At 26.4% G+C, this 13656-nt stretch overlaps 2 protein-coding genes across 6 annotated transcripts in view; one reads left to right on the forward strand and one right to left on the reverse strand.

The window, feature by feature from the left end:
* Positions 1–1097: 1097 nt before the first annotated feature.
* LOC111631240 lies at positions 1098–4266 on the reverse strand. Its single transcript, XM_023375453.1, has 3 exons — positions 4035–4266; positions 3807–3874; positions 1098–3593 (listed from the first exon to the last, which is right to left on the reverse strand). The coding sequence occupies exon 3, from the start codon at positions 3515–3517 to the stop codon at positions 2930–2932; it is 588 nt and encodes a 195-aa protein (XP_023231221.1). The 5' UTR covers positions 3518–3593; positions 3807–3874; positions 4035–4266; the 3' UTR covers positions 1098–2929.
* Positions 4267–4626: 360 nt separating this feature from the next.
* The window catches only part of LOC111631235, a 35662-nt gene continuing 26632 nt past the window's right edge, over positions 4627–13656 (forward strand). For 3 of the 5 annotated variants that reach the window (XM_023375436.1, XM_023375435.1, XM_023375438.1), the window contains exons 1-4: positions 4627–4799; positions 5692–5772; positions 5856–6006; positions 9636–9712. In XM_023375436.1, the coding sequence (XP_023231204.1) occupies positions 5707–5772; positions 5856–6006; positions 9636–9712 (294 nt within the window). In that variant the 5' untranslated portion in view covers positions 4627–4799; positions 5692–5706. Of the gene's footprint in view, positions 4800–5691; positions 5773–5855; positions 6007–9635; positions 9713–12314; positions 12538–12605; positions 13369–13656 lie in introns of those variants that run through there. The other 2 variants (XM_023375437.1, XM_023375439.1) reach the window with 2 other exon arrangements.

The raw sequence follows: 13656 nt of genomic DNA on the forward strand, positions 1-13656 counted from the left end.
AAATAAAAAAAAATATATATAAATATAATTATGTAATAATTTTTAATAAAGATTATAATTAATATAAATAACTTTACATACTAAGTACTTTTACATATACTTCTCTAACTGCACTCTCTCCTCTTGAATTTGCTGCAGAGCATCGATACCAGCCTTGATCACTCGATCTATCTACATTTTGAATGACTAGAGTACCATTTGGATGTGATGTTTGCCTTCGATTCTGAGGCAATTTTGTTTTTCCTACAGTAAAAATTATATTATATTTAGAGAAATAAATATGATTCCCTCATCTATTATTCAAAAAGAAACAATATAAATTATTAAAATGGGAAAAATAGAACAACAGAAAACAGAATAGTATAACAAAACAGTTAACAGAAATGTAACAATACAATATTTGTATAAATTTTAATAGAAAATATTTTGAATTATTAATGTCTATTTCTATTTCAAAATTTAAGTATATGTAAATATAAAATAAAAAATAGATATTTTCATCTTTTAAATTTTAAATTTAGATATTTAAATTTGCAATAGTACAAAAATACAATACTATTTTTCAACTTATGATATAGCCAATATATATTCATGAAATAAAATAAATTTTCTCAATATTGAAATATGGATGATATATTGAGAAAATTAAATTTATTAATTTTTATAAATTGCTATATGCAATAAAATTATTATATTGTCATATACAATAAAAATTTTTATAAAAATATAAAAATTAGAAGAAACAATAAACATCTTCACATTACATCCCATTCACAATCTCAGAAACACAACTGTCTTTTCAGTGAAATCAATATTTTATTAGAGGATACTCATCCACCACAATATACAAAAGATGTTAAAAATATTTTTTCAGAATGATGGCACAATTATAAAAAAATTATGTATGTATGTATATATGTATACAAATGTATAATTTTTTTTTATATTTGTGAAAAGGAACTTAAGCAAAAGTCTTCGGTTAATACAAAGTTCTAATTTTTAAGTCTCTTCAATTTTATGTTAACAGAGTTTGACTGTATTTAAAATATAAATTCGTATGTATGTATATATGTATACAAATGTATAATTTTTTTTTATATTTGTGAAAAGGAACTTAAGCAAAAGTCTTAAGTTAGTAATAGATTAAAGCAATTTTTTTTAGAAATACAAATCACAAAAACAATGTTGTTTCACTGTGAAACATTAAATACTAAACAATTTTGAAAAATGAGAATTCATTCATTTCAATATCAATCAGGTATACATACATACACACACATGCAGACACTCACATTCATACCTACATACATTCATGCATTATATAACAATCATTCAGAGAATGAATGAAGTGGTTTTAGGTTTTTCTCTATGATAAAAACCATAACAGCAAAAGGAAAGATAAGCAATTTAGTCATTAGCACTGAAGCAAAGCAAAGAAAAAAAAACTGAAGTGATCTTTTTTATGAATTTTTTTTTAATATGGAATGATCAATGAAATTAAATTTTAGCACTATAGGCAATGTATTAAGATGGGATTTGGAAAATGACTTGTTCTCAATGCTCTAACTAAAAAAGTTTCACTTTCCATCTAGGAGTTAGTGTTTCTTGATGGCTTCTACTTTAGTCCTCCTTGAATTATCTGTCACAAAGAACTATGATGGGTAGTTGCAGAGCGATGTACCATTTTACAGATCTAGCAATCAATGTCAATATTCTTGATCCCAAGCAACACATATCAACACAATGTGTTGAAGAAAGACATAATGGCTTTGGCAGCTACTGTAAATACAGTGGAATGTTTGTGTGTTGCTCAGATTCAATGACACACAAAACCATTACTCTGACCATGTAACATATTATATTGAACCCATCATTAGCTTGTGCTTTAAAATTTTCATCCAGTTGCCTGTTGCACAATATGTACTAACATAAAATAATATATGATAATTGATTGTACATTTTTGTGATTTTTGTCATACCTCTTCAATACGTAAGAGGCTTATGAATATCACAGTTAGTCCCATTGTATCAATAGCAACATGGAAAAATAAAAGGGGAAAAATGTAAAGGTGACATCACACCATAAAAATAGTTTGACATATTTACACAGTAAAAAACTAAGTCTTTGTGACTAGACAAAGCAAGCCACCAAGATTCACTAACCATAAAACATCCAGGGGGAAAAAATATATATATCAAGTATCATCTATACATAACACCTAAGACCACATCACTGGTTTCTACATAACACATTGGATTTTTAACAATTTTTATATTAAAAAGAAAAATATATATATATGAATTTATGATAAAGGAATCTGCACTAGCATTTAATATTAAGTATTTGAATTTCTAATTAAAAAAAAATTAAGATAACGAAACAACCAAGCAATAAGGTGGCATATTTACAAGCTAAAAGAGAAATCACAAAACATGCAAGAAAAAAGAAAAGGAAGAAAAAGGAAAACTACCAGAAGCTTATATGTGTATATAAATATATATACTGTTTGTTTGTATATATATTATATATATCTATGTTGAACTATGAAAACATTTAAAGATAAATTACTTTACAACTCCAATAATCACATCTAATTAAAGTTCCCATCGCACCAATTAAATTGATCACAGCCAAAATATTTAATCACTAAAGTGATTTACTTTACAAAATGCATATGGCATTTGATTTGTTTATAAAGACATTTTTTTCAAGTTATTAATTGGATAAGAATTTTTAAAATTTTCTTATCCTATTTACAGTTATAAAATTTCATATATGCATTTTCTACTTTTCATGTGTAAAAAATTTTCTAAAGAGAATGATTGGAGTTGTAAAGTTTTTTTAAACTTTGTTTTTCCTTAATACAAATTTAAACTTATGTTCCATTTGTCAAAAGGAATAAAACAAAAATGATGAAATGTTAGTACATTATGCTTGAACATTCAGCAGCAGTTTGAGATGATTGGTCATTTCGACACAGTTTTCTGGTGCTGATTCTTTGATACTATGTTCAAAGTTTTTAAAGGGATCTTGGGGTTTCATGTTCATGCTCATCCAATGTGAATTATTTGCAGCCAAAGGTTTGTCAACAACGGTTTCAATGGCCACGTTCATCCAGTGAGACGGTGGTTTAGGTAATGCTGCCGGAGACGGCGGATCACTGAATTTGGCACCAGCATACAATCCATTGTCACTGCACGGTGCAGTCGACTTGGTCGGTGACATTCTGGACGGAGAGGGGTTGGCTCCCTGCTTCCCTTTTAGCTTTGGTGAATTTCTTTTCAGTATATTAATGCTGGCCTTATTAGGAACAGTGGTAGCAGGTGGTGTATAACATTTCCTCCAACCAGTGCCACAAGTAAATGGAACTTGTATTCCCCATTCAGAAACATTCAAAGTTTGCCTTCTAGGAGGGCTAATAATACCATAGAGAGATGAATTTATATATTGGCCTCTGCGCTGCACAAGCGGCAGTCCGACCACTTGAATGGCCTCAAAACTATTACTGATCATCATAATTTTAAAACAAATTTAAGCAAATCAATAGTTTTACCATCAAACATACAGCTTTCTCTATTTGTATATATTTATAAAATGGCTGACAGCTGCGTTACGTCAATAGAAAATCAAATGCAACTATTCACCTTCCTTTTTGACATCAAACTTCCTGTTATCTCTACTTCGCCCAATTCTCTTCTGTCTCTTCTTACTAACTCATTAAACACTTATCTATCATAAAAAGTCTATTTTCTGTACAATACGATCTCAAACCTGTAAACATACAGCCCTCGTATGCGATNGTATATATTTATAAAATGGCTGACAGCTGCGTTACGTCAATAGAAAATCCGAAAATCCAACGCAACCATTCACCTGAAATATAAAATTAACTAATTTAATACCTAACATTATTACTAATCGAAATCCGTTTAAATAATCCCGATTTTCCATTTTCTGTAAACTATATTTAACTTCCGAAACGATAACATTCGAACGAGCCAATATGGCGACCGTTAAAGGAACTTCGTCTCACCTTCCTTTTTGACATCAAACTTCCTGTTATCTCTACTTCGCCCAATTCTCTTCTGTCTCTTCTTACTAACTCATTAAACACTTATCTATCATAAAAAGTCTATTTTCTGTACAATACGATCTCAAACCCGTAAACATACAGTCCTCGTATGCGATCACCGACATCCTTCTCAGTGCTTCTTCATGGTTTAGCTTGATGTGTTTTCTTTATGACTAACCAATACCAAACCAGCATTTCGGCCATGTGACTTTTGTATCCAATAAAACTTCGCATGGAATAACCCCATGATTTTCGTAGCAAATAGAATCAGTTTGAAAACGTCAGTTCTAAATTTTAAACCAATAAGATGCCGGTATTATGTTTACGTAGTTATTCCCTTTAAAAACTCCAATAACAGACCAATGCAACAACAACAAACTTTCACGTGATAGTGATGTAATAGATTTTAAACTGTAAACATTAAAAAAAAAAAAAACATAAAAAATACTTTTAAAAGTTTATTAATCATTTTTTTAATTATGGATTATTACACATTATCACGAAATATGTAATGAATATTGTGTAACTTGACTGTTATCAATCATAATTTAGAGCAACTTTATCCTTACTTGGAAATGATCGGTAAAGATCGGTTTTTCAGAAAAATGACGTCACGAAGTGAAGAAAAACACATGTATTACCATTGATGGCCTTGAAACACTTGCATTTCGCAGGTGTTCTCTCGCGGTGAAGTCGGATGTGTTATCTTTTTTGAATTAAACTCAGGTGGGACAAATAAATTTTATTTTATCGTACGTTAGTTTTAAAATCTTTTAATAAAACGCTTAAATGATATTTTTATAATAACTTTTTTAATATCTAACTGTCGATATTTAATAAGTTTAGTAATTTAAATTTATTACACAATATTTTTAATGATTTCTTTTTATTTATGTGAGTTATATTCGAAAGGGCGATTGAATCATTTATTAATAAATACGGTTTTAAAGAAATATCACAAATAATTTTTTGTCAAATATAAGATTGTTGTTATCGAAACCGTGTTGTTTATGTATTGTATAATGGCACGATGAAGTGAACGTTTAACCAACACTTGGTAAGTTTTCCATCTTTATTTAGTTAGATAATAACTAAATAAAGATGAAAAACTGACTAAATAACTAACTAAAGATGGAAAACTAACTAAATAACTAACTAAAGATGGAAAACTAACTAAATAACTAAGTAAAGATGGAAAACTTGCCAAGTGTTGGTTAAACGGTCACTTTATCGTGCCAGTATACAAAATATAAGGTTTTAAAAAAGGTATAGAAAAAAGATCTCAGCTGAAATAATAAAAATCGTGTGTGTTTCATTGCTTGACTCAGACTATTGCCGGTGAGTCAACTAATTGTAAAATGTATCGAAAATGAAAAGAGAAATTTGGACTTTAAAAATTTCAAAAAAATAATTTACGTTTTTAGAAATATTAATCGAAAACGTTTATATATATGAATGCATAAGTTACGTGATTTAAATATATTTAATAAAATCAGTTTGCGAAAAAAACATTTTATTAGCAAGAAAAATAAAATGCACCTTTTGGGGCCTCTAGAATACAGACCTTTTGTACTGTACATCTTCACTTTCATTCAACCTTTAACAACTTTCTTTACAGAATCTATTGTGTACAATGCCCATAGCCAACAAACGTGAGGTACCAACTCACTATCATACAGCGAAAACGGGAGACATACAAGTTAGTTTAATTGTAAAATTATTATAAATAATATTAGAATTATTAATATTATCATCTTAGATGTTATTATCGTAAAATTTTAGGATATACATCAAATAACTTCACCAATTTCTGTGCTTCACCGTCAGGGGGAAGTGCAATCGCGTTTAGTCAATGTGGAGTCTAGAAGGGATTCGCCAACATCTAGATCTTCACAAGCTGGATACGATTTGAGAGATAGGCAAATTCGCTCTGGTTTGTATATATTCTGTTCTATATATATAATCTCTAATCAGAAAATAATATATTAAGTAGACAAATTATTTTCTTCTCATTTTCCTGTATTTCTACGTTTGCGTGTATTGTATATCATCCTACGTTTCTATATCATGACGCTGATAATACCACATTGCCCGAAATTAATTAAATTATACGAAGAATAACACTGATAAAACTCCGTTAAAATAGGACGTCGTTTATATCAATATAACGTATTAAATAAGTAATATATCGATATATAATCAATAACATATTAAATTTTAATCACTTAAATGTTAATATGTATAGATTTAAGCTTATTAAATAATTGAGGAATTATAAATATTAAGATTCTGTCCATTTCGCAATGTTATTTTGTATTTAGGATACAGTTTAAAAATTATCTGAAATGTCCTGTTATATAACCGTTAAAGAAAACTGTACAAATAAGATTAAAACTATAAATAAATGTTTACAGGAAAACGTATACAGCCTACATATGTGTATGTGCGTTTTAGTCATCTACCTATAACATAGAGAAATTCGTCATCTCATCCCTGTAGGTATTTACCCTTGAAAATGTAGAAAACATTTGCGAGGGAAAAATCGATCGCATCAACCAAATGCTCATTATCTTCACCTGATATCATTGATTTATGGATATTCTTAAATATAAATACACATTATTTGTTATGTTATAATAAATTAGGATTTTCATATAAATTGAGCTTGAAATTTCTTATCCTTCAACTCCAATGCAATCTTTCGGGAACATAAAAAAGAAGGGTGAAGGGAAATGGCTGTAGGGTAGAGATTCGTTTGGCATATTAATATGTTTTTTTATGTATAAATATATGATCGATAACTGATATAGTAGGATATAACGGCCATACCCGTAAGGTCTCGGGTAAGTGACCTGTACATTATAAACTTCCTGTTCTCAACTTGTACTAGTTTGTCCCCAGAGGGCGTTATATAATCGAAGAGAGAAAGGCTTTGCTTCCCATGTGTTCCATCGAATTTAATCTTGTTGGCACGAAATATAAAATTTTCATCGTATGCATCTCATTAAGAAAAAAATATATTTTTTTTTCTTAATGAGAATAAAAGAAAAAACATTTTATACGGTTTAATTCTTAATATTTCTATAAATATAATAAGTAAATGAATTATACATATCAGTTTGCTTTGAAAATATTATACGCCTTAGTTACTTGTTTTCAAAAAAAAAAAAAAAAAGAAAAAAATTAAAATTTCCTCTTGAAATTCGATAACTTTATAAAAACGTTTTAAAAAAGTTTTTACAAAAATAATTAAAGTTGTGTAATAAAAATACCTTTATATTTAAATAACTCCATTTTAAATAATAATTTTTTTCAGCATCATACAAAAAAGTGTATTTAAATTTTAGTATATATCATTTGTACAAAATCTATTATTATTTTTATAATTCTATCAAAGTTGCATATTTAGATCTTCCATTTTATAATCCAAACAAAAAAAAAAAAAAAACAGAGCGAGAGAATAGCAAATATTAGAAAAACTCACTATTTACTATGAAAAAAATTTAAGGTTAACAAGAAAATTTATAAATTACTGTTTATATTTAACGAAATTCTTTAATAGCAACATAGAAATTGTAAATTGTAATGAATTGTAAAATTTTGTTTTCCATGATCATAAATTATTTTTCAACTGTATTTATTACTCCCCAACGTTGTTCTCGTTACTTCCAACAGTTCAATGATTTTAGTCTTTCATGAGAGGCCTACAGTATCTATTATCCACAGGGAGAGAACTTCATCGGTAAGTTCTCCTAGCACATATTTTTTACGATATTTTCCTTTTTAAACTTAAATATAGAATCATATAGAAATTTATCCAGAACGCATATTGCATAAGTTATTATTTAATTTTCTTTTAGCTATTGACATCAAAATTAGTATATTTAATTTTAAACGAATGGTTTTGGTTCTTAATGAATAACTGATGATGATTTATTTTATTTTCGGTTGGTTTGATTACATATATTTTTTTAATTTATATTCGTTTATGGTTATAATATATTTATATATATTTCTGGATATTTCATTGTTTAGTTTTCTTTCCAGTCTCCCTCAATCGATCTCGCTAAGACAGAAACGAGCATGCGTAGTGGCAGTTCTATGACCGATATCGGGATGTTAATATGGCGGCGTTGCCATGGTTACTTTGGGTTTAAGTGAAAAGATTAAATAGTCACAGGGACTGTCTGGTTCGGTGTTGGCAACGCTATTATATTTGACATCCAAATAGATAAAACTTTAAATTTTTGTATTAATAATCAACTTAAATTGTGGTGTTTAACGTAACAATGCCCAAGTCGTTCAGTTTCAGTATTATTAATTTTTTTTAAAATATGAGATGTAAATACGGTTGTAAGGGTGCGACTATGCGGACGCGAGCGAGCGAGAATATGTGGCGTAGAAGAGGCGAGATGCGATAAATATCAAACCCCGGCGAGAACCAGAAATTCGCACTCTCCAGCGATATTTCTCGCTTCTCGCTTGTGCATGGTCTTCCTTTGCGATAACTATATCGCTCGCTACTAAATTCGCGTCTGCATAGTCTCACCCTAACTATCCCATGGAGAACGATTCTTATGCCGTATTCTATTGAATTTTATGTTAGAAAGAAAAAAAAATTAAAATAATATATTACAAAACTAATGTGTTTTATTTATAACAAAATATTTTCGTAAATAAAATTAATCCGGAAATTAACTGCTAGATTTAAATTTCGTCTCACGTGATAGCGTGATACGCCATTTATTTTGGAATAAAATTACGAAATAAAAAAAACTTTGTAGAATATATCAATAATTTAATCGAATATATTAGATATTTCTGTAAATGTGTCATTGATATTAAAATCCCAAAGGTCACTTTCTCCATTTTTAATACAGTCTTTATCGTATTTGATACGTGTGTACCCGAAATTAATATTTTAAACAAGGGCTACAGATATTTTCGAATATTTCGAAATTATTAAAATTTTAAAATGTTTGAAATTTTGAGTTATTTTATTTTTTAGAAGTTACATTTACCTTTTAAATAATTCAAACACAATTTTACTCCCCTCAAATAATAATTATTCTATGAAATGTATGATTTAGTTTATTTTAATTAATGCTGCTTTAATTCTGTTTTTATAGGAATAGAAATGAATCTGAGATTTAAAAAATTTTAAATATATATTTTTATATAAAAAATTGGTTTCTTGAACAGTTATATCTTAAAGCAGAAAACAATCGAAAATAGCAAAGAAATACTATTTAATTTTAATTTTGTATTTTCTAAAATGTTTTTAAAATAGTATTAAAGGAAAAATGTTAATACAGTCGACCCCCCCATAACACTGTTGATTATTCCGTTTTATATGAATTCTATGTTGTACGAGTCACTTAGATTTTACAAATACGTGTGCCAGGTTGTAAATGGCTCGCGTATCTGTAAAATCTAAATGACTCGTACAACATGGAATTCATATAAAACGGAATTATCAACAGTGTTATAGGGGAGGTTGACTGTATTTGAAAATGAGTAACTATATAATTAAATGCTAGTTTTATTTATTTGTTTTTTTAGATTCCTTATCACAACCAATGCCACAATCCTCACTCTACTATTCGGGAACAGTTACTAACGAAGAAAATATACATAAAGTAAGCATATACAATTTATGTATTATATTAAAATTTTTTTTTATTATATAGATCTCTGTTTAATAAACTATTATCTCAAGGTATATGAACAATGCATTTATTTCAGTTTATTTGCACTTTATTTTATATTTTACTAGTAAACACAAATATCATTTCTGTTTTCATTACAAATTTCTATACAGAATACTTTTCTCAATAAGAATTTAGGTTAAATTAATTTCAATAAGTTTCTTTTAATGCGCATTATAATTTACAGTTGTCAGAAAGTTTAATATTTTTTATATGTGATATTTTATATTAAATGCTAAATATAATACAAGTTTTGACTGTGTTAAAGTAATTAATTATTATTATTTTTATTTTTATAAATATAAACATTTTTAGATTTTTATTAGACAGGTATGATAAATGACTTCTAGTTAATTTTTATTTCTACATCGTGATGTAAATAAAGTTATAAAGAATTGTTTCATTTATTATTTTTAAGTTATAAGAGATAAATTGCTCTATCACCAGTCTATAAAACTTGCATGATAAAGAATGTAAATTAATTGATATAAATGCTTGAAATTAGAATAATTATTCTAACAAAACATTTAAAATTATTAAATATTTTGATATTTATTGTAAATAAATTTCTTGTATTATTTGGATAAATGTAATACAATTAGTATGGTTATTAAATATGCTTTAGAAAGTGATTATATTTATAATTATTAGAAATTTTGATATTAAAAGTAAAGGTAAATTCTGAACACACATATAATGTTTGTAAAGTAAAATAAACTTGTATAATTTTAAGCTTTTGTTTTATACAAACAAAACCAAATGAATTTCTTTCTTCTATTTAAATTTATCAATTAAAAGTATTTAAGTATTAGCTATGTACAGTACAACAGAATTTTATAATAATGTATTTCTTATTAATAGTAGTATATTTTACAATGTTACATTGTAAAATATACTTTGAAGTAGTATAGTTTCAATTTTTACCCTATTTCATTATTTGATTTATGTAACAAAATATTAAATAGCATAATAAATATTTTAAGATAATGGTTAATTAATTTTGTAATAATATAAAACTGTATAAGTTTTTAATATTAATTTTTTACTTTTACTTCATATTTATGATTTTAAAACTCATGTTACTTAGTTTCTAAATCAATGATTCTCAACTTTTTTTTCATCATGGTAAACTTTTAATAATTAAAAATTTTGCAGCACACTAATAATAAGATAAATTTAAAAGAATTTTACTAGGTTAAGAGATGTACTGTACCTATAATATGTTATGTAAAAATAGCATACAATAATAATTTTCAATGAAATATAAAATGAAATTGTATTACAAAGGTCACCTTTTCTAAATGCCTTGGTAACTACCGGCAATTTCCGGTAACACCAGTTACAATTTCCAAATGTGTCCTAGGAAGTAGAACCAATAGAACTATTTGTCTGACATCGCTCATATATGGGTATTCGCAATGGCGGCACACTTCAAAAATCTTGAGGCACACTAAAGTGTTGCGGCACAGTGGTTGAGAATCACTGTTCTAAATAAATAGTTTGTAAATTTGATACATAATTTCTTGTCTAAACTTACTTAGTGAAATTATTTGAAAATTATTTTATATTTTCTAAAAATAATTAGTCTATCTTATGGAATTTTTGATATACTTTCTCTTTAGAATAATTAAATTGTTGGATATGAAAAAATATATTGTACATGTTGATTGATTTTGCTTATCTATATTGTAAATAATTATCAAATTATAACTTTCCCAACTGTAAAGTAAATTTTATTTTAATATATTTTCCATATAAGAAAAATTTTCATAAAAAATACTGGAAAAAACTAATAGATTTGAAAAATTGACTAAAATATCTTTAGTAATTGTATATGTTAAAATTATTAGTTTTTAAATTCAAAACAAACGTCTTTAAAGACAAAAATATAGACAATTTCAAATATTAAGTAATAATTAAGAACAATTACAAAATGATTTGTAATAACTTGTATTTGAAAAATTATCAAAATTAATTATTTTAGGTAATAATGATTACGTGAAAAATTAACTGATATAAACGTATAGATTTATCAACTTTAAGTAAGATTAATTTGAATCTTTTCATACTCATTATTTCCAATAAAATTATATAAACTATTGGACAGGTGTTGATGATAGTTTAAGATGCATCATGAAATGATTCAAATTTTTTAAACTTAATATTTTAATAGTAATAATAGACAAATAAATTTTATAATTAAATTAATGTAATTACAAGCATTTTTTTCAAAATCCGAATGACTTAAGAAATAATGTATATGTAATTTATTTAATATTTTTAATTTAATTTATATTCTAATTAAGTACTAAGTCTATAAAAAAAGACAAGTTTAAAATACTTCATTATTTAAAAAAAGTACAACATGAATTAGAAATAGATCTATATTTTATAAATTGATAACTTAAAATATTACCATTATAAATAGCGTATTTTTAAAAAATTCCAAGTTATTAGTAAGGTAATAAATTAGAAACAAAGCAAATAATTTTTCAATATAGAAATATTTTAGTTTAATGTGTTTTATCCAAAGGAATTGCTATGAGAAGTGTATTTTCTCAGATGGACATTTGCCAATCTATATTTAGATTCAATCTGTCAAGATCAACGACCTTTTTCTTGGTAAAATATTGTGAACTAAACAAACTTTTTATCTCAGATTAAAATTTTATAATAATTAAATGTTATCAATGTTTAAAATTACGTTAAATAAAGTCTTTTATTTAATTCAATTATCACAAATTATTTTAAACGGAATTATTGAATATAATATGAAGTTTTAAGTAAATCAATTTCTCAAGAATCTTTTTTGTTACTGCTTTAGAAATTTGAACACTTAAAAAATAAAACGTTAATTTCTGGAACAGAGTATAGAGTATTGTAAGTGAAAGATATGTCCTAGAATTTGCCAAAGTCATTTATTTTCCAGCTGGGCCTTGGTTAGGTAAGACCTTGCCTTCCAGTTTTTATGACGGGTCGCAGAAAATTAGTTTATCAAGGTTAAAGACACGCTCTAGAAATTTGAAAAGAGAAATTTACTTTAACGGAAATATGGATTTTTGTGAAATGTAAGGGAGAAGTTTTGATTTTTTTTTTCAAATGTAAAATTATTTCTTTTCTTTAATTACGAATCGTCATTAGATTATACCAATTGCATGGCAATTAAAATTGAAAAATTTTAAATTCTGTTATTATCTGTGATTAAATGCAATAATAGTGTTGAAAGAAAATAAAGACGAATCCATTTCTCAGAAAATATTGAAGTGAAGGATAATAAAGATGGCCTTGAATTGAATATGTCCCCTCAGTATGCAGGAGTTCAAGGTTATAAGAAAAACAAGGCGGAGTAGGTTAGGGGATAGCCTTTCTATCCCCATCACATATTTGACCTCTATCTCTATGTACGATTGTTTCGCTTTTCCTTTATTCTGCAAACACAAACTCTCATGCCAATGTTTATTTGTTTATAGGAATAGTGAGAAATAGTTTTTCATTTACTTTATTGAAAATATAGGAAATGAATTATATTAAAGATCATAAAAGGATCTTTATTGATGCTTTGATTAGGAAAAAGTTATTATTTGAAAGAAGACGTGATTCCTTTTCTTTAATTTTCACTTTTTTATAAAGTATATCAGTTTTGAAATGATATACTGTATTTTAAATACAGTATATCATTTCAAAACACAGTATAACTTAAAACAATATATCATTTAAATTTTTAAATTACGTTATATATATATATATAATGTATTTTAAAAATTTAAAATAAATTCCGAATTTTATATTTTAATTGTACAAGATTTTATGGAGTAATTAGATCAATAATTTATAGAGTGATTCTTTCGATAAATTATATAGGCTCTATATATATA

The sequence above is a fragment of the Centruroides sculpturatus genome, unplaced genomic scaffold (genome assembly GCF_000671375.1).
Source record: "Centruroides sculpturatus isolate CEXI.00-Female unplaced genomic scaffold, Cexi_2.0 scaffold50, whole genome shotgun sequence".
NCBI classification, from domain to species: domain Eukaryota; kingdom Metazoa; phylum Arthropoda; class Arachnida; order Scorpiones; family Buthidae; genus Centruroides; species Centruroides sculpturatus.